The sequence below is a fragment of the Chamaea fasciata genome, unplaced genomic scaffold (genome assembly GCF_029207755.1).
Source record: "Chamaea fasciata isolate MVZ Bird 193981 ecotype frontalis unplaced genomic scaffold, bChaFas1.0.hap1 SCAF_4, whole genome shotgun sequence".
NCBI lineage: Eukaryota > Metazoa > Chordata > Aves > Passeriformes > Sylviidae > Chamaea > Chamaea fasciata.
The window spans coordinates 53,969,366-53,993,954 of record NW_027094089.1 but is presented as its reverse complement, the minus strand read 5'-3'; the positions used below and the strand labels follow the sequence as shown (position 1 = coordinate 53,993,954).

Here is a 24,589-nt window from a genome sequence, read left to right as displayed (position 1 = left end):
CCCCCCCCCCCCCCCAACTGCGAGCCGCAGTGAGGGGATTTAAGAGCAGAGTACGGCATGTCCTAGCCCCCGCGGGCTTTGGAGGTGTTCCTGCCCAGCGCTGCTGCTGCCGGCACGCGGTCTAGGTTGTGCTTTTCAGTCTATGGCTTTGCTAATCCTGAAATAATTCCTTTTTTTTTTCCCCCCTTCCTTTTTTTCTTTTTTTAAAATCTTTTCAAGGAGCACGTGGTCCACTCCACTCCCCTCCCCTTCATCGCGCCGACCCCCGCCCCCGTCTCCCTTGCCCTCCCCTCCCGGGCCGCCGCCCCGCCCCGCCGGGCTCGGCCCGGCCCCGCTGCCCGGTCCGCGCCGTTCCGCGCCCACCGCGCTGCCCGGCTCCGCTGCGGGCCGGGGGTACCACGGCCCGGCCCGGCTCGGCGCGGCCCGGCAAGAGGGCGGCTGCGATCCACCGTGGCCGGCGATGGGAGATGGAGGGAGCCGGCGGTGCGGTAAGGAGCGGCGTGTGTGCCCGTGCGGGTGCGGGTGTTGCGCTCAGCCGGAGGCACTTTTTCCCATTTACTTTTGCATTTTTTTCTTTTTCCTTTCCACCTCCCCCTTTCTTTTTTAATCTTTCTGTTTTCTTTTTGTTGCCCTTTCCTTTCTTCTTTCTTCCCTTACCCCTTTTCCTCTTTCCTTTTATTGTTTTCCTTTTCTCCTCAATTTCTTTCTCTCTCTCTTTTTTTTTATTTTTTTTTTTTAAATTTTTTTCATTTTTTTTTTTTAAATCCTTTTCGCAGTTCACTAAGGGGAAAAGCTCGGAGCCCACTTCTGCGCTCGTAACTGCTAGATCCCGTGAGACCCCAGCTGCAGCGGGGAAGCGGCACTCAGGGCTGGGACCCTGAGCTTGCAAATGGTGCAGTTCGTTTTGCTTGTGTCTCCGAGTAACTTATCTCTGTAACACATCAGCACTGTTGCTGCACTGACAAGCTCTCTCAATCTAGCGAAATTCTTGAATTAAACAAGACGTTGTCAGAAAAGTCAGCGTTTGGCTGGGTACTAGCGTTGCACTTTCAGGGCAGGAGTGGGGTTTAGATGATTTCACCGAAAGTGTAAAACTGTGGAATATTAAACTATGCAAGCATGCTTCTGTGCAATTGAAGTGCTATCTTCATCCTTTCTCCCGGGAACTGGAGCTGCACTTTTCAATGGGAACATAAGCATACAATTGCAATGAGTCTGAACCTCACACAAACCCGCTGAAGTTGATAACACCCTTATAGGTATTTCCGTGCTAGAAACATCAATTACCTGGCTCCCGCGGGTCCAGTTAGTAGACTGTCAGGCAAAGCCACATGTATATGTTATTGAAGTGATGTGGGTGTTTAGTAGGCAACTGCAAGTACTATTAGTTTTGTAACTTCAGTCACACTTTAATTCTGTTTGTGCATAGGACCATTAACACGGAAAGTCAAATGCAGTATTTGTAATGGAACTGGAGGTTGCATACCCAGTGTTTGAAGCAACTGTAATAGACCGCTTGAGAGTCATCCAAGCCTTTCTGGTTTAGCTAGTAGAAAGAAGCCTCTTTCTACTCCAAGTGCTTTTTCATCGGTCACATCCTTAGTTGATGTGTTTCAGCACATGAAATGCTCTCTGTCTTAGCTCTGTTAATTTACACCGAGTTGGTTTTGGGGCATGCTTTTGATGGAAGAGAGATGAGGTTAACCATGTAGGAGACCCTGTGCAAATGGTCCCATTCAGTTAGAGCCTTGGTTCATTGGAGAGTGTAAGAACATCCTTTGTGGTAGTGGGGATGTTAAAAAAAATCCAAGAAATTTATATACTGTTCTTTTCAAAACTTGAAACAAGTTTTGAAACAAAAAAACTAGGACTTCTTAATCCATACAGAAAATTCTTGCACAACTGACCTGTGTGAAAGTGGTTCTCTTGTGCTGTTTGTGCTTAAGTGGATTGTTTGATTTACTATTTCCAATTTTCAAATTGATCTCTGTGCCATCAAAGTGAGAAGGAAAAGAGCTGTGAGGATCTTAATGAATGTGCTAGTGGCTTTTTTTTTTTCCCTGAAAATCCTTCTTTTACTGTTGTCAAGGTGCATCGCTGAAAGACGTGGATGTTGTTCAGAGTATTTTCCCTCCCTGCCTCCACACCAACACAGTCCTTTCTGTTCTTGCTCATCACACCAGGGAAGTCTGGCAATTGATTTTGCAGCTTTGATATAAGAGATGGTTTGGGGTTTGATCCCTGTGGGCTGAAGAGGGAGGCTCTCTGCGGGAGTGCCAGGAAGCATCTCTGCAGGCACTTGTCTGCATGTGTGTGTTCTGAGACAAGAGCTGGAAGATACAGCGTTTAGGCAGCACAAGTTGTACACCACACAAGGCCACCAGTGCTAAAGTAAGGGTGCTTGGGCTGTGGCTGACAAACTGTCTTTGTGCATGCACAGTAGCTGATTGCTTGAAACCGTCCCTGCTTCATGGAGAGACAGACTGGCAGACCTGAGGGCTGCAGTGGTTTTTCTCAGGCATGTGTTTCTCTTTGGAGAACCTCTGTTTGCTTGCAAGGGTCTTGAGAGAAAGCAAGAGGCTGGGGTACTGCTGAGTGCTGATTTAAAGGTAATTTAGAGATAGCCCAATGTAGTGGCCTAGTGAAGGCAGCCCAAGAAAAGGAGGGAGGGGGTTGTGTCTGCAGGGTAAGATTATATGGGTGGGTCCCCAGGGTACTGGGGAGCCATCTGCCAAGCTACTGTTCTTCAGCTGAGGCTGGACAAACCTGTGAACTGCTGCCAAAACCCAAAGATTGGGGCTGTCAGAGTATCCTGCTCCAGATCAGCTTTGCCTTGAGAGTGCTGAGGATCCCCAGGGTGTAGCAGCTGTTAGAGTTGCTTGGTGTGAGTCTTGTTGAGCTCCCCCAGCAAAGGTGGGAGAATGTTCCTGGGTTCAGCAGAGACATATGCCACCCACCATCCTTGAAGGGACATTTCCTTGCAAATGGTCCCTGATGGAGAGCTGGCTTGTGGTGGAGCAGGGATTTCTCGATCTGCCTGTCCCACCCAGACCTGCTCTGTGACCTAGGTGGTTCATTGCATCCTGGTGGGTTGTAAAATTGTGTGTGGCTCCTTCCATCTGGGAGTTTGGCTGAGAAGGGGGATGTGTGCTAGGGAGCTTCTCTGGACAGTCACTATACAGCAAAGTGGGTTTGCAGATAAACAAATTTAGGTCTTGTGCAATTTGTGTCCTAAACTTCTGAATATCTTTCTAAATGGATTGATGCCCTCTAAACCCCATGATCACAGAGACTATTTCCAGACCTTATTTTCCAGTTTGTAGTGATGTGAAATTTGGGTTGGGGGGTGTGTGTTAGATGAAAAAAGCTGTTCGAGACCAGCTCGAAGCGTCTGCCTGACACTTTCATTCTGGATGTAAGTGTTCCAGTACTCTCAGGAATGGCGCTGTTCGAAGTATACTTCTGCAGTATGTGTCGAGATACTTTTCTGAGTGCAGCTCCTCCTTGCTCTGAGATGTTTCTTGCTGTTTTGCCAGCTTCTGTTTGAGACCACAGACTCCTGTGATGCTAATGCATCCAAACATTTATTCACTGCATTAAAGAGATGCGCAAGACAGGTTATGGATGGTGCTTGAAAGCAGGGTGGGGTGAGAGCTAGACCTCTGGGTTCTGGCTTGGTTGCTACAGGGTTGAATCAGGAGTCAGAGCAGCTCGGTTATTATCTAGCCCTTGAAGCTTGAATGGCTCCTGAATTGACTGTACTTCCTGGATGCTGTAAGTAAAAAAACCTGTTTGGGCACTGGATCAGGCTGTCGTCAGGGATAAAGCTGTCCATCAGAGTGTGAGCACTGCATTTCCACCTCCACTGAGTACCTCAGCCACCAGTGATGGCTGTGGGAAGGATGTGGCGTTTGCTGTGGCTTCCTTTGCTAACTGCACGAAAAGATTTTCAGTGTTGCAAGTGCTGGGCTAAGCCAAAGAAAACCAGGCTGGAGCTGGCTTCTGAACACAGCCTGCAAGGGTAGAAACACACTGGTCACTGCCACGCTTGCCAAGAACATCACGTCATAGCCACAGCAACTTTTTTGCTGCCTGGTGAAAGGATTGTCTTGCCCAGGACCACGGGTTGGACTTGATGATCACGATCCAACTCAGTGTATTTTATGATTCTGTGACTGAAAAGAGGCTGTTGTCTTGAAACTGTGTTGCAGTAGTTTGAGAATAGTTTTAAGAAAACAACCTAAATGGCACAGAATACATAACACAAGCCTCCCTTTTTGCAGAAGCAATGAGTGGGGCTTGCTTTCTCTTTTTGGCATGAAATGGCACAGTGGAAGAGGTGGCTTAGAGCGTACTCATTTTTTTTTTACAACAGTTTTCAAATGGAAGTGTCATTTGAGCAATAACTGCATCTCCCAGGCTGAATGAATGCCAAGTGTGATGGCAAGATGCACTTAGGCCTGGGATATGTCTGCATGTCAGTGCTAACAGAAGAATGCTTGCCAGGGAAGCCCTGTTCTCAAGAGGAAACAAATTCTAGTACCAGCAAGTTCTGGTTGTTGTCAGTTGTCTTGTCTGTGGACTTGCTGTGACTTAATGAGGAAGAAAGAAGAGGTATTAACTTCCTCACCAGTGGAACATGAGCGCCAGCTGGCCTGTGTTGTGCTGCTTGTGGGGGATGAAACATCTCTGATGTCTTCTGCCTTCCTACCACAGCTGAAACCACTTGCAGGGCCATAGCTGCCCGACAGTGCTGCAGTCCTTAAGGTGCACTTTCTTAGCAAGCAAACCGTCTTACAATATTTTGCGTACCCTAGTGCCTGCCCATCAGGAGAAATTTGCTGATGTGTCTTCTTGCTTCTGCCTCAATTGTGCCAGAGATAAGATGGCTCAGATCAAACTTCAGTCAAATTTCTGTTCCAAAAATCTTCTGTTAAATCTAGGTAAGGCTCAGAAAAAACTGCTGAGGTGAGAGCTGTAAAATTAATTTAAATATGTGATATGAAATAATCATGCAGAATCAATAAGCTATGTCTAAGTTTGCAGGAGATACATACCCCTTTTTGTGTGCTCCATTGCTGTGTTGTAATTCTACAGTCTGCGCTTGCCACAGAGAAAATGCAGATTTTTTTCACTTTTGCAAATGTTAATTCTTCCACTGTAGAGTGGTCTGATGGTTGGGTGTGGGGTGTTTTTGTTTGTTGGTTTGGGTTTGTTGTTTTTTTTTTTTTTTTTTTTTTTTTTTTTTTTTTTTTTTTACCTATTCACAGAAATGGAATATTTTAATGACTTGGGGATGCTATCTTAAACTATGTTTATAACATGGATTTGAAAAATGAAGATGAGCTCCTCAAAACCCTGTTTTTCCATCCATAAAAGCAGTGTATATTTAGCTGGACATAAAGAATGTATAGAACACAGCAAAGGATGCTCTCTGTAAATTTTCAAGGGACAGCAGATGTTGGCTAGGGGTTTGGGAAGAATTTAGTTGGTTAAAGATACAGAACTAACTTCTGGTAGGCTCATAAGGCATTTAGGTATATTCAAATTTTAGCTTCCATGGAGTATGTGGAGCCGACCTGTAGCCTGTCTAAACATTGTTCTGCCATCTGAGATGCCTAAAGACAATGGAAGCACCCTACCTGCTGAAGAGAAGCAGTCTGTCAGTTTGCTAAATATACTGGAACAGATTGAACAAAAACAGTAAATGCAATGTCTACTACATGCATCACCGAATTCTCTGGATAAAATATACTGTCTTTGCGCAGTTTTTCTTAAATCATATCGTTACCCCAATGCTTTTTGACATAACTTGGGAAAAAATACTTGCACTGTGGCTTTATAAAAGTTTGGGGTGTTTTTCACTATCTCTATGTGTTATGTCTAAGAACATGGTGGTTCAGACAGTGAGCTAAAGCCTTTTTCTCAGAGCGCTTGTTTTGATTCTTGTACATACCTTAGAAATAATGCCTCGATATCCAAAGGTCCATACAGCATGCATCAAAAATCACTGACTTGGCAAATACAAAATGCTGAGTGACCTTTATTGGTAAAGTGTAATCATACAGACTTTGAATTAATATGCTGTCCACAGTCATGCAGTTACAGCTCTGTCTTGGTTCAGATAGACAGGTATCTGTTGGAGAGGGTTGGAGTCTCCCTTAAAATGTAAGCCCCTCCCCCCTTTTCCAAATTATCATAAATTTGCAATTAAAAGGCTGTCAGGCAAAGATTTTGGGAATAGGTATAGCAGTTCTTTACTAGGGATATAAAAATACAGATGTTGTAGTACAGAAGAATAAGCAAACAAACAAACAAGAAATCCTAGAAAACCCTGACAGTCAGAAATACAACCTGACACCCTGTTGGTCAGGGTGTTGGAAGCAGTCCACAGTAAGCCCTCCTGGAGTGGCAGATGTGGTTCTGTTGGAGTAGAGATGGTCCTCTTGAAAAAAATAGGGGTCCAGTAATGGTGAGATGGGTCCGGTCTTCCTCCAGGGATCCGGTGGAAAAACTGGATCCCTAGTGGGACTGTGGCTCCTTTTTATCTAGGGTAAGATGGTTTGGCTCCTCCTCCCTGTGTGGAGCAGCTTACAAGAGTGCACTGTAATGTGTAATGTCATTGATGAGCTCTTAATGGTCCATTAGCAGAAGACATTCCCATGGAAGTAGTGAAACAATGAAGAGAGATAAGTAGCACTCCACCATCTGATAAGTGACACTGACCCATTTGAGCAAAGATAAGCAATTCTGCTCCACCCAGATGAAATAGAATAACATGCTCTTTACAAAACCCATGACAAGCTCAGACAGCGTCAGCCTTTGCATAATAAAAAGCATTTAATTCTGTGTAACAGCTGACTTCTTCGTAACAACTTCAATGAAACAACAAAGCAAACATTTCTTTAAGGGGAGAAAAACTCAAGTGCAGGTCTAAAACAAGGTGGCCAGACTGGAAACAAATTTTACCTGCTTGATACTGCTGCTAAGGCATTAATTTGAGGGTTTTTTGTCTCTGTTTCCAGTTTCTTATTCTAAGCAGCAAGTCCTTTGCTTAATTTCTGAACTGAGCCTCTCTTTAGACACTGAATTTCTGTGAAGTTTGCCTTTGCGTAGGGAGAGCAGCTTTGATAGTATCTGCACCCTTTCAGTTTTGCTCTCTCCAGCCTGACTGCTTCCTGTGAGGCTACTTATAGTAAACAAATCTTGTAGTGCTGGGAATAATGGCATAGGAAGCCTGCAGTGCCCTGGTGCCTTTCAGTGATCCCTGGAGTAGGCTGTGGAGTGTGTTTTAGTGATGACTCAAGAGGAGTTGGCTGGATGGTACCAAGCCTGAGGTCTCTCCAGTCCACGGCCTGGGTGAGCAGATTATAGTGACTCACTGCACTGGTGTGGATTCAAGGCTGCTTTAGCCCAGGAGCATGTATGTTGGTCATGGAGGTCAGCAGATGCCAAGGAAGAGTTCAGCTTAGAGATTCATGAGATGGATGTGATTTCTATATTGTTGCGGGTTTGTATCTCTTGAGCTTGTTCACCCTCCTCATCAGATATTACACTGTGACATTGCTTTGCAAGGAGGTTGGTGGTTTTGACTACAAGCTGTACAGGAACCATGTCCTTTTTGGTGTGGTGCTGACTCCCAGTACCTTCTTTTGTTGTCTTCTGGCTGTTGCATTAAAAAAAAGGTGCTGAATTTCTGATTGTTCTTTGCTTTTTTCAGACCTCTTATCACTGCAAGCACCCCTGCCACATCTCTCAGTTGCCTCGTAGCTGAAAAGTCTTTCATGATCCTCTCTAAAGTCCTGACTTCTCCGCTAGAAAACAGCTATAGGCAGTGGTCTCACACAAGCCTGTTTTTTCCTTTCTACCTTCTGGCTTTCTATACATATACCTGCGCCTCCTGGTAGTTAGGAATCAGTTTAAAACCCAGGCTGAGATTTCTTCTCTTTCAAAACCTTGGCTAGCATTAAGCTTTAGCAGCTCCAGCCGAGATTAAACCATGCAAATCTCCCATTCTTTTGAATTTTAATCTATTTTACTAATGCTTTAATTCAAGAATTGCAAATATGTGTATTAGTGTGAGGAGGGATGAGGAAAACACAAGTATGGTATATGAGGTCACGTGGAATTAAGCACTACAACCCTTGCTAGTGGTCTTACTGTGAGCATCCACACTCTTCCTGTGATGTCGGTGCACTAGGTTTCACCAGTTAGCAAGTTTATTTTAATGCCAGCTTTCTGTATTTAATCCTGTTACTTGGGAAAGTGAATTTAAAAAAGCTCAACGGGCATAGTCTTTTCAGAACAATTGGTACGACTTGTCAAAAGCAGTGAAGCTTGCTAAGCTTTTGGCCACGCAGGGATGAAGTGACAGCAGAGGCAGGGCTCTCAATGCTGGGTTCTGTAAAGACTTGTCCATGACATTGCAACTTGCTTGAGAAAGTTTTAAAATCTGTGGGAATCTTCTGTCCATCATTCCTGCTGAGAGCATAAGCTTACTGTATCGGGGTATTTGATAGGATGCTGACAGGCAATTGAATTTTTTGTTACTAGAGATATTGGTGAAGCAGTGAGAATGGAACAAGCATAGCCTGAGATTAGAAATGGTCCAGGTGTGGCTGTGAAGTTTTCCATAGTAGAATGTGATTTACAGGCATTCTTCAAGGCTTTTTTCTGCTTTCTTGCAATACTGCAGCGTTTCCCCAGTAGCCTCAATGAAACCTCCAAAAGGTGCTGCCAGTGCAGGGACTGTTGCCTGCTGTCAGGGAGCTGACATCCAGTGGTGGTATGGTTGAGGGGGAAGGCAGGGAGCTCTGGGAAACAGAGCTGTTCACATGTGAAAGCGTGTAAAACTGAGACTTCCTCATGGTATGGCTTAGCTGTGGAGATACGCTGGAGGACACTTGCACCTGTCTGTCCCAGCTAATTGTTCTTCAAGAATGCTCCTTAGGTCCCTTCCTTCTGGTGTTTCCCCTTAGCATGAGTGGTCTCTTGCTGTCCAGAATTTTGGTTGACTCTTGCTCCCTGAAGACTAGTGCTTGAGCACCCATGCTGTTCTGCTTTTTCTCAAGCACTTTTCCCAGGTCTCCTGGAAGGAGTGGGTCTGTCTTAACAGCATTTGTCCTCTCAGGGACTCTGAAAAATTCCAGACTGGAATTTGCCATTTAATTATCTGCTCCTTTGAATACTTCCTCCTTATTATTAGACGTTTTCAAAGAAAATGTATGGTCTTAAATGTGAATGCTTCAGGAGGCATGGGTTTATACTGTTCCTTTGTGCTTGGACTGACCTGTTCCTTGTCAGCAGCTGCAGACAATGTTATCCCAGTCCACTGAGACAGATCCCAGCTTTCTTGTCAGCTCAGCTGAAAACGGTGGTGCGATAGCAAGAACTTGATATTCTTCATTTAAAGCTCTGTGACATGTAGGTATGTGTCTTGGTTTGAGACAAGTTAGGAGGAAATGTTCACCCCAAGACAGTATGAAAAGAAAAAAATGGCCCCAAGATCATAACCAGAACCTCGGTGAAAGTCGAAAGAGGATGCTTGGTTGCTTTTCTTCTGTGGAGAAAGGAGAAGCATTTTCTTCAGCTTTTTATGACTCACTCCAGCTATCTAAAATTCACTGGGATTTTTGGAGGGCAGTTTGAGGGGAGCTTATGAATTGAAATGAAATTCATCCAGAAAGAGAAACTGTGCTTCAGGAAAGGCAGCACCTGGCTCTCATCAGGAGCTAAAGACACCTCTCAAGGGTGAATTGTGGGAACAGTTTCTCCTTGCAGATACTGATCTGCTGCTCCATTCACACATCCAGACAGCAGAGCAGAGGCAATGTGTGTGCGTGGTGCCGGGCTGACTTATCTGTCCTTGGCATCTCCTGCTGGGGTAGCAGGAACCCTGTGATCTTAGCATCCTGCTGCTGTTCAGTTCAGTGCTGAGACATTGATTCAGCAGCTTCATTCCTGTGCTGGCCTGAAACCACCACAAGCACCACGGGCTTGTCCTAAAGAATCTTTCTGCTCCCTAAGCATGAAACAGAAGGCTAGCTAGGCGGGACTACTGTTGACCCATGCCAGTGCCTTGGGTGAGGTCAATAGAAACTGGTCCAATTTGTTGGCAGGTCTGAGGGGTGCAAACTGCCAAGTGCAAACTAATGCAGCCTCATAAATGTTATCTGAAATTTACTGAGAGGCAAATGCAGCCTTCCTAACTCCTGACCAAGAGCTATGACCTAGAGAAGTAGGCTTGATCAAACATGTTCAAACAGGCAGAAAGCACTGCAAGAGTGATGAACAAATGGGTAGGAACTTGCTGCCTCTCTGCCCAGAGCATCACTGGAGTGAAAAATAATATGTATATGGCTTATGAGAAATGTATGTACAGCTGGGCTGATTTAAGGGTATTGGTGCTCTAAGCGTCACCCTCGCCAGCAGTGACAAAGACGAGATGCATCAAAAGTGGTGGTTAAAGCCCTCTGAGGGAAGCACTTATGAAATGAGCTGACCTGGATGCAGATTTCTTTGCCCTTGAGCTGAGAGAGAAGGCTTAAGCAGGAGTTTTATATCCCTTTCAATCTTGCTCGTATTTAATCTTTGCTAATGCAGCTTGAAAGTGCCATGAATGTTTGTCCAGCCCATTCCTGGGCTCCTGGTTTCAGGGCATCTTGACTTCTGCAAGGCTTGGGTGAGTGTTAGATTGCAAGAAAGAAAGGAGAGCACATGTTGTCTCTTGATTTGGACATTGGTAAAGCAATAGTCTTAAAAACTAGCTGTGACTTCAACGCATCCTCGTTCTTTCCTGCTCTTGCATTTTTTAAAATATTTCTTGTTTGGATGAAATATGGTAAATTTACCCTTAAGTCTGGATCTGGACTTCCTTTATACATCCTTTTAGTGCTCTGACAACCTAAATAGATGTTAAATACAGCTGTTCCCATACAAAAGCCAGTATCTGTAATTCTCATCAGCAGTGTAGAGCCCTTCTAAAAATCAAGTTACCCCTTTCAGATTGAAAGACTAAGATCTTGCAGCCTCTGTTTAGGCACCTAACTCTGATAAATGATGTCCTATACACTGAAACGCCATTAATTTGACAATTTACTTGTGACTGTTACTGGATGATGCACAGAGTGCTGTGAGCTGGAGTTTTCTTCTTTGCCTTCCAATAAGGTGCAGGCAAATAGAGATCCTTGGAACATGTGTTTGCTGTCAGGGATGCTCACTGCAGCAGATGTCTGTGAAATCTCAAAGAGCAAGGCTGAGGGATGGAGAAGCAGTGTCCCAGAGGGGTATAGATCAGAAATTCCTTACTGCTCAGGAACTGGACTGTTTGGTTCATTTTATTTTCCTTTTCATTCATCTGTCACTAGGATTTGGCACCAGCTAGTTGTTAGCCATCCCATCCCTTCACATCCATCTGAGTAGGCTGAATTTTTGTCTGGCTTTGTAAGCTACTCCTGTCTGAGCTGTTGCAGACAAAACCTTCTCCTGTGTACTCTGGCTCCAGCTACTCCTTTTCTAGCCCTCCCTACCTCCCTGCCAGGGAATGAATGCAGCCCTGTAAAGGCTGGACAGACGTGGAGATTTCTTCCAAGCTCATTTTGTCATGCTTGTGATAGTCATCTTTGTACTAGAAAGCCCTTTATCTGTTCCATCACATCTTTACCAAAGGATTGGATAGGCTGGTAGCACGTGCATCTGCGTACTGGAAGCCCTAGTGCAGAGTAGTTGGACTAGGGAATGGCAAATAAATTAGTCCAAGACCCCTGTGTAAGATCTGCCGTCGACTTAGGGCAGAATGTTGGACTACATCTTGCAGAACTGGCACAGTGCAGAAAGGCAGGAGAAGAAATCGGTGTAAAAGGCCAGGAGAACCTGGAGCAAAACCATTCTAGAGCATGGGGCAAGATAGCTATTCGTCAATATGCTCTTGGAAGAAAATGTAATTGTTGGACAGATGGCATTGGAGGAATATATGGATTTGTGATTCCATCCATCTCTATTTAAAGAGCCGTGGCTATGGGTTCCTGTGAATTATGTGTCCCTTGTGCTTTGAACTTCTGTTTGTATCTGACGCTTATCCTGAGGTATTTGATAGAAATGCATAAAAGTTATTATTGTCCTGGGGGGCAGAATGTTCCGTTTAACTTTGTTTTTTAAAGACTGTTTTTGTAAGCTAATGCTTCCACCAATGTAAACCATGCCGTGGCTTGCTACGCCACAACAATTTTCTGCCTCATATGAATATAAAGTTCACTGAAGAATTTATAGAGTTAGTGATTTAGTTTATCTGTCACTTCAAACAGAAGAATTACGGGCTCTGTCTTGCCCAGCTGGGAAGAAACTTAATGCTGACTCTAGATAGTTTTTGTACTACAGTTTATTGCTGGTGTGTGCTTTATCTTATAGATTTGTTTTGTCCCTACCTGTTCAGAAAAGTATTTTGATCTTAGTCCTGTAGCCTTTCTGTCTTCTGAGAAACTGGATCTTCACTCTGTCAGAGTGTTTCTTACAAGAAGGGAGCAGTGGGAAGGTGCTGGTGGCATCAGGCCTGGGTAGAATAGGTTGCTCAATCCATCTGTCCATCCACTCCTCCAAGTGCTCCCCTGCTCAGTGGGTTCACCACCCTGTGTCCCCTCCCTGCCTCCTGGCCAGATAAGCAGGTTTGACTTGTATGGTATGATTGTAAAACCAAGTTGGGCTCTTGTCTTGACCTACACAGTGGTGGTCATGCATGGGCTGCCCAACAGGGACCCTTGGACCCTTGGACTCCTACATGCTTGCATCCTTCTTCCCTTTTTTAATCATCCTTGTTGTAGCCCTTGCTCCTCACTTTCTCTGCACCACTCTCTTTTCAAAGAAACAGTCTGCCTCATTTCTGGTTTTCCCATGAATCCCAGTTTTATGACATACATACTCAAATTTGCTATTTCTGATAGAATTCCTGTGATATTTTTAACCCCAATTGGTCTTATTGAGATAGTTGGCCATTGCTGCTGATCTTTCAGTGGGTAAGCTGGCTAAAGAGTAGGCAAAGAGTGGTTGGGTGTTCTAACATCTCTGTTAGATCTTTGCTCTTAATACTGAATTTCTTGGGTTCAGTGACACACAGGTGAGCTCTTCAAACATGCTCTGAGTTGGCCCATGTCTACTCTGCTTGGTATTGGTGGTAGCAGAGTGAAATGGATACTTCAGAAATGGTGGCTGAAGGAATTTCGTATTCCTTCTGCTGTTTTTTCACTAAAAGGTAGATAAGCTTTGTTTATTTTGACTCTAGGCAGAAGCACTCGTGTGGGATAATGATGTATCGGCTCATGCCCAGAATGTTGCCAAGGCCAAATATGAATTTTTATTTGGCTTGGAAGAAGAGAAGCCTTCAGGAATGGGTAAGTGCTGTTTATTACTATGTTGTGAAAAAAAAAAAAATCCCTTAAGCCACTCAGGAAAGTTCTGCGGAAGCTGCTCCTTTAATGATCCCATGAGGGCTCACTCCCTGTGCTATGCTGCCATTCACAAGTACCGGGATATAGGATCCTGCTGGTTTGGCCCCAGAAAATGACAGTGGTTCCTTGTCTTATACCCCTGCCATTCTTTCTGGCTCACGTGGGCCACCATGATGTGACAGCAGGGACTCATGTGCTGGAGACACATTGGCAGAGGGAGTCCCTGCACTTCTCATTGTTCAGCCACGAATTCTGCAGTTGCACATGCTGAAACATGGCCATTTCTGCCTGGAGGTCCTTCCAGAAATGCACTTCGTGGTCTTTCTAGAGGTAGGTAAGATTTTAATTTAGATACTTGAGGTGGTACCCGAACTGCTCTGCCCTCTGTAGTCAGTAATTCCAGAAGTCCAGGTGCAGTATCTAATGTTATGCCTAAGGATCTGTCTTGTTCCTGTTGTCTTTCTCGTAAGTAAATACTTCTTGTAAATACATTTTCTACCTTTTAAGAGCCCAAGCTTAGAAGAAAATAAATGTAGTTATTGTAGCTATTTCTCTTGCCTCATCAAAATTATCAACAAGCCCTGCCCTCTTTGAAGAAGCATTTCCTCAGGCTATTCTCTTTGTACCTTGATCCTTTCTAATCGCAAACTTTCTGGAATGTCACTTAATTAAAGAAAACTTCCTTCTTGCCAGAAAAAGCCAACACTTTGTTCAGAAACAAACTGTGTAGGCTTCTCAACTTCAGTAAAAAAAGGAAAAAAAGAAAAAAAATAAAAACAAAAAGCAGAACTTGAGTTTCTTCCTGGATTTTATAAAGTTTGGTCACCCACTCAGGAAATCCTAATTGCAAAGCAGAAAAAAATCTATGTTTCCAAAAAGAGAAAAAACCCTCAAACCCAAACCAAAAGGACCACATTTAGGAATTTTAAAAACTCTTCCAAATTGCCACAAAATGTGTATCAGTTTATTACAGGAATCATGATGACCTAATTTCTTGCTTGGAAAGAGACAGTGTGAGAGCACTGTCAGCAGGCATTGGTACAAATCCAGAGATTGGTATTAAATAAAGTATGCTGTGTCTAATAAATCCAAGTGAATCTATTGTTATTACCAGCCAAAACAATTATCAAATATGATGGGTATTCTGAGCTAAGTACTGAGGTCTAAAATAAAGGATGGCAAAGAGTAAGCTACGTATATTGACTCATGTGCCTAATTCTTTTTTTTTTTTTTCCTGTGCTGCTTCTTGCCTTGTGTCTGGATCTCCTTCTTGACTTGTTTCTGGACCTCGTCCTGTTCCCTTATTAATGAGAAACTACCATTAGGGGCTAACAATTTGCAAAGTGAGCCTGATTTCAAGGAACCCTCACAGGAGGGTTTGTGAATATTAAACAGTGGTTAACATACAACATTTGTGAATTGCACCCAAAAACTGGGTGACATTGTGCCTACCCAGACTGACCTCATGCTGTCACAGACAAATGCATCCTCCTCCTCCTCCTCCTCCTCCCCCTCCTTCTCTTCTAAGTTGTTTGACCACCATGAATAAATGAGAATGGTTCTGCCCCTTCTAGTTTTTTCTTCAAGCGAGCAGGTTTTAACTGCTTATTAACTGGAGGTAAATGAGGACAGGGTGACTGAGGGGACAGAAGTACAAACTCAGGGCTTTTGTGCACCAAATCATGCCTTTTTTTGTATTTGATATATGTCAAATATGTCATGACATATGCTTTTAGGGGAAGAGCTATGCTTTAAAGTCTTTCTCTTCTTCTCTGTGTTAGATGGGAAGGGAGAAAACATGACTAAAAAGCCAAATAAACATGCCACTTTCTGAAGTTCCCTTTAAAAGAAAGAAGACATGCTTTTTAGGGGTCAGAGTATGAAGTATTTCAAGCAAATGAATGACAGGGGCAGGGCTAGGAGAATTGTTGGGTTTTGAACTTGATCAAGAAAACAGCTTGTCATTGTGGCCAGTTAGGCTGAACTTTAATTTATCTAACCTAAAGCAGCTGACCCGTGCCATGGCTGGCCTCAGAAACGAAATGTAGCATGTAAGCTGCTGAACAGCTTAATTACTATTGCCTTCTGGTTTTTCCTTTCCCTTTTGGCCACAGCCATGTCACTGTAGCCCCGCTGATGCTGCTGAGGATATACAAGTCTTGACTAAGTACTAAAACACTCGCATCAGACAAGTCAATTCACAAAGAAGGAGAAATAATTGGGGGAGACTGTGGCAAACGCTTCTATTTACCCAGGTGGGAGATGGCAGCTTTTGTTAATAATCTCTGTGCTGATTTTTACCTTCCAGGTTGAAGCTGCTGGTCATTTTAAGATGAGAGAGGGGAAAATAAAAAGTTTGATGGCTTTAGAAGAGGTGTTTCATCAACGATATTCAAATGTTAATAAAGCTGTCACGTGTAAAACATTTTCTCTCCTTTGCTGTCTTCAATCTGGTTTTATCTGGGATATTTGTGATCAGTGATGCCCTAATGTGCTCTTGTCTTTAATGCATGATGCCTCTTGTCTGGGTCCTCTCCTCTCTTGTCCATTGTCTATCCTCCTGCCCTGGATGCATTACTCAGAGCAGAAGCCAAGGTCCAAGCCCCCGGGACCCTTGTGGAAGGGTTCAGGACCACACATCTCCCTGCAGACCCCGCCCACTGGGGGCGTGGGGAGGATGAACCACACTTGTCCACGTAGCCTTGCACAGCCTGGCCACCTTCCTTGGTGAAACCCCAGCCTTCTGCCTTCGAGCTAAAGAAAATGTTTTTTAGAAACTGAATTTAGTTGGGTTGGACAAGACCTCTTCTCAGACTCACTGACATAAAAGGCCGCTTGTTGTATGTGGAAACATACATTCCTCTTCTGGAAACTGCTGTGGAAACAGTGATCTCTACTGAGCAGACTTTTCTCCAGGCTTGGCTGTGCTACAGGCCTGATTTTTATGACTTTGCCGTTAATACATTTAAATACCAAAAAGAAAAAAAAGCCACAGCCACGTGACTTAGTCTTCAAAGTGCTTCCTTGGGGAAAAAAGGGGGGGATACTACAAAATAATTCCTTAAATAAACACGAAGTCCAAATACCCCATAATTCCTGTTATATGAGAAAATAAATCCAAGACCATTGTTAGGAAGAAAATAGCTTCTTAAGACTAATAAACAGACTTTTCTCTGATGCTTCTGAGAGGACAAAGCTTTCATCTCTCCCGTGTACCAGAGGTTTAATCTAATCCTTCACAAAAAGGCCCTGTACAAATACTGCCTGTGTTGCTATGCAAATCTGGTCTTTCCCAACAGCTGCTGGAAGAAGCTTGGTTTTGAATTCCTGGTGAAACAAATAGCTTTTTGGAAAGCCTGTCACTTGCTGTTTTGTGTTCAGTGAGGTGTCATGAGGCAACTGAGCTCATTTAACATCTTGCTTCTGCCAAAAGAGATGGCCCCAGACACATGCTGCCACGGATTGTCTCATTCCAGTTTTTGTGCTCACCTGTGTACTTTGCAAGCTCAAGCCAGTAAAAACTGAGTAACAACTCCCCCCCCCCCCCCATGATGCCAAAAGAACAATTCTAAGAAAAGGGCTTATTTTCTCCTGGCAATGAGTACTGAATCACCTTTGCAAGGGGGTAAACAATGCCAAATCTGACACATGAAAGAAAATCAAACACATACTTTGACCCATACAACATACCCATTCCTGAACCGCAATCACAAAAATGATTGCTTTTACTTTAGAATTTCTAGAACTTGTTTCAGGAGCAAAGGAAGAACACAATGGCTGCTGTTTCATAAAAACAAAGCCTTTTGAGGGTTCCATGCGGCTGATTTAAACAGCTTTAAGAAAATTATCCCAGTATCTTTGTGTAAAATGAGCATCACTCACATTCTAGGTTGTCCTTAATCTTCTGCCTTGCTTGTTTGCTCTGTTATTTCAAGGCACGCATGTCTAGCTCTGCTGCATCCTCCTCACATTGCATGGAAGTGGCATCTTTCTGATTCTCACTGCAGTAACTGCCCTTAGACCACAGGCACTCATTGCATATTTCTCATGATAGCCCAGACTGCTGACTGTAGTCTTGCCCAGTGCTCCAGCCCTGTTGTTTCCCATTTTGAGGCACCACCCTTTGTCATATTTCCATCTCTTGCTCTTTCCATCTCCAGGCAATCCTCAAAGTCTGGGGTCCTTGGTCTGGTATCTTCTTCTCCAGCTCTGCTTTCCTTAAAAGGTGCAAAACTGCATTTTCTGAAGGTTGGAGGACTGCCTGATTTTTACATTAATTTTGCTTAATTATGGTGAAGGATTGGCACATCAGATGTCCTGCAGCATTTACCAGGAGCACAAACAAGGCTGGAATACAGAAGGCTTGGAGCTGTGGTACCCCTCTCCCCCCTAATTAAAATTCCATCATCCTGTTGTGCATATTTGACTTTATCAGCTTCTTGTTGTTGTTGTCATTTCTAGTGTCCCACTGCATTTTCTGATACATAGAAGACCTGCAGGATTTTTTAAATCATAGTGTGTAATCAGTAGTTTTGTCATAAATATCCCTGATGTTTGGCATTGCTGATTGGCAATGATGCGAAAAGAAGGTTAAGTTTTTAAATTTAAGTCTCCAGAGGTACTGTATTAGAAGGTACTTTTCCATTAGAGTTTGTGCATTATAGGAAGTGATTAACTCTTTGGCACCAGCATGTTCACTGGCCATGCTGAGTGCTCCTCTTTCACTCCAAGTAAACCAGGTCATTCTGGATGCTCTGAAGAGCAGCAAGCTCTTACAGTGCTGTCAGAAGAGAGCTGTGTATATGGAAAAATAAATGCTGGTGCAGGAGGACAGGTTCCATTGTGCTCTGCATCTTGGCTGCAGAGGAGGAGCTGTCTTGCTATCTCCTTTGACATTCTGAGTCCTGCTTCCTGGGGCTGGAGAAGCTGAGGCAGGCATGCTCTGGAGCTGTCAGGTGTGGGGTGATGGATGTCTGGGTTTCCAGTCCAGGGGAGAGGAAAACTAAAGGGGGCACAAGGCATTATGCTAAGTCCCTTGCTCCACAGGAGGAAATTGTATGTCTTGTGACCTCCACTTGAAAGCTGGATAGTTCAAGTTATCATAACCTACAGCTGTAGGGAGGAGCTTACCACATCCTCAACTTTCTAAACAACAGAGCTGTTTGAACGCCAAGGGTTTAGTACAAATAATCATTAAAACATGGGCTGTTTGTTTATTGTTTTTTAAAGGTGCAGAATTAAGCACTCAGAAGTTAGGAAATACCAGAGTTAAGACAGTGAATGTCTCACTGTCTGTGCTCTGTTGGCTGAAGCTGAGAGCCATGCTGATGTGAGTACACAAATATTTGGGGACCTTGTGATGCTGGCAGACTGTCAGTGTCTGGCCACATCAGATGCTCTGAGCACACGTGGCACAGGCTGAATTTGGCTGAAGCTGGCAGGACTCAGCAACACTTTCCTGGAGGCAGTCAGGCCATCCACTTCCATCAGGCAGACAGAAGATGAGGCATGCAGATCAGTGGGCACAACAGGAGAGGCTCAGCCAGCTGACTTGGCTTGTTATAGGCAGGTACAGTGAGGCACAGGTGTATTTTTACCTGTCACCATGGCCTCCTCTCCTTGCCCTCAGCCCCATCATCTGGTGAGATCTATAGCACACCAACACAAACCCTCTACTGTGCTGGCCTTGCTTCGAAGCATTTCTGAAGCTTTCTGAAGTAAATTATGAATGTTAAGTTGCTGTTGATATGCACACGGAGAAGGTATTTAAATACAGTTATGTGGGTAGATGCAGTTGTGACCTGGTACTGGACTGAAAAAGTGTAACACAGAGTATTTTTCCTTTTCACAGTTCACTGCTTTAACAAGTACCTTCTGCCTTAGATCCCTGTGTTGTTTATTTAACTCTATCCAGCTTCCTGAGGAAGGGAGTCTCATTTGCTGTGAGAGCCTGCTGAAAAGTTTCTATGCAATGTCCAACTGCACCTTTAGCAACAAACTCTTGGAGCATGGGAGATGCACATGTTCCTCTGTGTCCTATTTTTGTTTTAGCTGGGCACATAACTTGAGATCCATCTCCTAGGGTGCTTAATAACTGCCTAGCAAGACTACTCTTAGCTAGGTTAATTTGTCCCAAACCCTGAAATGGAGTAAAGGATATCCTTTTCTGCAAATGTACCTGGTTTCTGGATCTACAAAAATCTAGAGTTTCTGAGATCTGTGCTTAGAAGTGAGGGATTTTTAAGCCATTTTTGCTTGCTCAAAGCAACTTTCCAAGGGTTTTGAGAGGATTCTTTAAAAATACAGTATTTTAAATATGTAACATTAATTACAAGTGAATTTAGAGAGGCTGTAAAGTCTTTGTAGATGCTGAAAGTGTCAAAGCAGCTGTGAGTTGTCACTGCTTTGGAAGTTTCTTCTTCAGGTGAAGGCTCTTGAGGAGCTTTTAAAGTAATTCTTGCTAATTACTGTGTGTATCTACACTTAGAAAATCACCTGTTACCTGCTTCCTTTCTAAATCACAGCAGCAGAAGAGAAAATTTCAGATTCTTTTTCTATCTGTTGTTTACATTTTGGGTTTCAGACTTCTCCAAACATAAGACTTAAATCAAAACCTGAGATTCTTACAGCCATACCATTCCAGAATGTGGGACTTTAAAGAAGAAAAGTGCATTAAATATCCTAAGACCCACTTGCACTTTTATGTCAGGATAAGGAATCCAGATACTCCCTTTGTATTCCCTCTTGTTCCTGGTCATGCTAGCAGCTGTTCCACTCTACCATTTTGCTTTCCAGGGTAATGACTCTTGGGACTGAGCTATCTCACTGACCATCTGTGGCCCATACAACAATTTGTAGTGGATAATCCCTCACACTAAATCCTCTCAGCATGTGATGCATGTTAGTTTTGGACTTTGTCCTGTTTTGAGCTCTCCGTAGGCCTGTGAGTGACTGCGGGAAAGTGCCATCCTTGCAAGCAGGGGAAAGGTGTGGGGGTGTTTGGAGGACACTTAATTCAGTGCAGTTGGGGTTATGCAAGCTGTGCCAAACCCTGTTTACTACTGGGAAATAGTTAAAATCTGTGGGGTAAAAAATGCAACCAAGTCACAGCATTTCTTGCATAAAGCTTTCCATCAGAAATAGGGTTAGAACTTGTGCAGTTGTAAAAAAAAAATCCACACAAACTCTCAAAGGGGCACAAAGAGGCATCTATTTTACATGCTTTCTAAATGCACAGGATTTACATTCTTATCTGAGTGCCTTTCTCACTCTGTTTTCCAAACCAGTGACAACTTGGCATCATCACATTACTACCTCCAGCACTGGGATTTGGCTAGCAGAGAGATTTGTGACAGATTTACCATGAGCATGGTTGTCCTGTGGCAGACTGAAGTTTCATCTAGCACAGCCTCTGGTAGCCCAAAGCCTCCAGAATTTAGGGAACTGCACAAGAGCAGTGGTGAGCAGTACCTTTTTGGGAATTTCTTCCAGTGTGCAGCAAGCTGTGGGTGTACAATTTCCTGAGCAACGCACTGCCCCTGCATGCTTGCAGGGGGATTATTTTTTCTCCCTAAACAAATTAGTTTAATTTCTGGGTAACCCTGAGCCACTGGCTGTCACACCATGGTCTAGTTTTAGTGACCATAGAAGTTGTAACATGATGCAGTGCAGGAGGAGATACAGATACGTGTAACCCTCCTCTTTGGCAGGCTGGAGTAGTGATATAATACTATAAATCCTGTGATTTGTTCATTAAGCTCTGTCACCTAGAGATTTGTTTCATATTAATGCATACATTGTTTTTTACTTGCCCTAATTTGCCTTTTACAAATAGTGGCAAGAAATACCAGGAAAGTGTAACTGATATGATGCTGCATGTAAGCTCACCCACGTGCTACTTGTGATTGGCGCAAGGAGCTGCAGAGACATCAAATGCAGGATGACTGGGCTGCTTAGTGAATGCTTCCAGCTCACTAATGCCGAAATGCCATAAAGCATCCTGCATTCCGAGACCAGCACATAACTCTCAGCATCGCCATTCCGTCCATTTCTCCCCTTACAGGTGCAGTTACAAAAACGGCAGCTAAGCACAGACGTATCCCTGGCATGCTGTCAGGCAGCCTTGCTGGAGAAAATTTTTTTCCCCCCTGCATGCTGCCAAGGTGGACTCCTTAGCTGCGATAGACTGAATGAGACTGCAGTTCCCCCATCAGTTTCATAATACTCAGAAAGCATCCATTTACATCATTGTGTGCAGTGCAGGGCAGCAGCTGCCAGGAAATTTGAAACTATTTCGATTCCAGTTGACTAGAACAGCAGCAATTGAATTAGCTGGTATCGCTATAGATAAACTGATGATCTGTGCATTTTATTTCTTTGACCAATGGGTAACTGCTGGAGCTACAGTAACCTCTGTGAGTAAGGAGACTGTTCAAGCAAATATATCTAATTTCTCAAGCTATATATATATTTTATATATATATATATATATATTATATATATATATATATACACTGTATAGAGAGAGACACTCACACCATTCTTTTTTAAAATGTACCTGTAAACAAAATGTCTGTCTATGCTTTTAACTTGTGTTTTGCTTCCTAGAATTTCCTTTTATTATGCTGTAGACAAGTTTGTTTGACATGGAATGGTTATTTACGTATGAAATATCATATCTATGCCTGATTTGAGTCATTAATTCTTTCAATGTCTAGTCATCAGAAAGGCTGCCAAATGCTGTTAGGTTATATCTGCCCAGTCTCAGTTTTCTAGTCACTCACCCCCTTTCTATTTTAGCTTTTTCCCTATCCATTTCCTTATTTTTTTTTTTTCTTCCTTTTTTTTTTTTTTTTTTTTTTTTTTAATTTGTTGAAAGAAACCACCTTCAATGCAAAGTAGAAATTTGTGTTACCTGGAAGTGTGTGTCCTTTCTTTGTTTGTTTGGTGATGGGTATTTTTTTTTCCCTGCGCATCTTCAGTGCAGTCCTTAAATTTTGTTGTCTTTCTAGCCTTGTTTGTAATGCAGTCATATTGGGGGATGGGGTTGGACAGGATATGCCAGTAGCTGCAGCAAGACATGATGCTGTGGTGGTGGATGGGAATAAGGGAGGAGTTTCCCTTAAAGAGCTCAAGCTCCACTAAGCTCTTGTACTTGAAATAGCTCTATGAGGAAAAGGAAAGGCTTTGCAATTTTGGCAGAGAGGGGCAGATTGGTCATGGTTTACCTCAGAAAATAGAGACCTTGGCAGTCATGTGCATGGTGGTACCTAATATAATGGCAACAGAACACTGCTTTGATGTCATGTGCAAATTTTTTTCAGTCAGACAGAGAATTAGGCAATATTCCTGCACAAAGGCAAGAATCCCACTGACTTGTACTACAGTATCGGCAGCAGCAGCAGTTCGTCCAGAGGAGGGCTGCTGACATCTCACTTTAGGAAAGGCCTTACATTTCTTCTGTGGTAGCGCTGCTCTCTTGCCCAGATGGAGCACAGCTTGCAGGTGTGGCAGAGGGGAGTACGTGTAAGCACTCTCTCTCTTCTTGGACATCTCTCTCTGCCCGCATGTGTGAGTATGGGCTCTGTACGTGTACCTCTTCTGGAGGCTGATGGGCATGCCAGAGTATGAAGTTCAGGAGAAGTAAATCAGAAACTTCCCTCAGGATTTCTTTCCACCATCACCATTGGCTATTGGTGGCAGATAGGGATGCGCAGCAGAGCATTTAGCATTCACCACGAGGAATAAGGTCCCCTCTGTTTCCCTCGAGTTGGTTCAGAAGCTAAGATAGCAATTAGCAGAGATGAGCCAGGCCCCTTGGCAGGATCTGTGTGCGGTGCCTTGTTAGGGCTTGGCCTCCAGAGCACATTGGCTGCCTCCCAGACCCACAGAAGGCCAGGGCTGACACTCTGGGCTTCCTTCCAACAAGGTGGGGTGTGTGGGTTGGAGTGAGGCACGGGGCGTCCCAGATCTTGCGGCACTATGTATTGCCTTTCTTCAGGCAGTGCAGCCAGAAAGTGTGGCCCCAGGTGGCCTGGTCAAGTGTTGTCCCACAGTGCTGAGGGCACACACTGAGCACTGCTGTGGGTGGTTGTGTCCAAGAAGGGTTTATGTTACCATCTATAGTGACAGGCTCCCTATCTTAAGAAATCCCACCTCTAAACCAAGCTGAGAGAGCAGTAAGCACTAAAGCTTCTGCATTAGAGAAGACCAAAGTTGTGGGATGAGAAAGCAGCTTGGGGTTGCTTGCTTGATGTTGTTCTGATGCAGGTGTAGGGATCTTGTAATCACAGATCATCACTGTCATATATGAGTCTGTCCTGCTGGAATTGTCTCACAGTGGTAACCTAGTAGCTGTGCCATGAAAAATACGGGCTTGAGATGCGTGCAAGCACTGTGTGACTAAGTTGTGTGCAAAGGGGACTGTTTGTCTGCTGCTTCAGACGCTTGGGAAAAGCACTGTAGGTGCACCCACAGCTGTGTGTTGAAAACCTTGCTATGAAGATGGGAGGTGATGCAATTGTGGACAGGGCATCCTTGCTCCTTACATCTCCCTGGGACCTTGCCGCAGAGAAGAGGTCCCTGCTTTGTCCAGTCACTGTCCTGAACAGCAACAAAAGTCATCCGGATGAAGTTTAATTTCTGTTATGTAGTGATTTAAGTCAATGGCATGGAGGCATTTGGAGAACCTACATGGAAAGATTCGTAGGCTTGGCAGGGTACAAGACTGTCAGTTTGATCCTGCATCATGCCCAGTGTGTGGTATTTACCCTGTGGCTAGATATACTGGGATATACTGGCAGTTACAAGCTTCTGCTTACCTTATCCAGCCACTGGCACATAGGCAGCCATATTAATGCAATTCTGAATTTGTGTTAGATTATCCTCCCTTTCACCTTGAACTCAACCTATCATTAACCACAGCTACATGGCTTCCTCCTCAGAAACAGACCGTGGTCAGTCTGCTAGGAGCAGAGCTGGGGATCAGTTTGCAACGCAGCACCTAGAGATGCACCTTGGGACCATGCCATTCAAATGCAAGTTGGTGTCTGGTTTTAGAGCTGTCACCCCTGATGCTTTTCAGAGTAGGTGTTCAGGTCTCGACACCCTGCAGTTTGAAAACACTTTTATACTCCAGGCCAGTTTATTAT

The 24,589-nt window shown here is 44.0% G+C and overlaps 1 protein-coding gene across 1 annotated transcript in view; it reads left to right on the top strand.

Moving 5' to 3' along the window:
- Positions 1-392: 392 nt before the first annotated feature.
- PSD3 (pleckstrin and Sec7 domain containing 3) overlaps positions 393-24,589 on the top strand; it is a 110,427-nt gene continuing 86,230 nt past the window's right edge. Inside the window, exons 1-2 of the mRNA XM_066181607.1 lie at positions 393-488; positions 13,274-13,382. Coding sequence (XP_066037704.1) covers positions 468-488; positions 13,274-13,382 — 130 coding nt within the window. The 5' untranslated portion in view covers positions 393-467. The remainder of the gene's footprint in view (positions 489-13,273; positions 13,383-24,589) is intronic.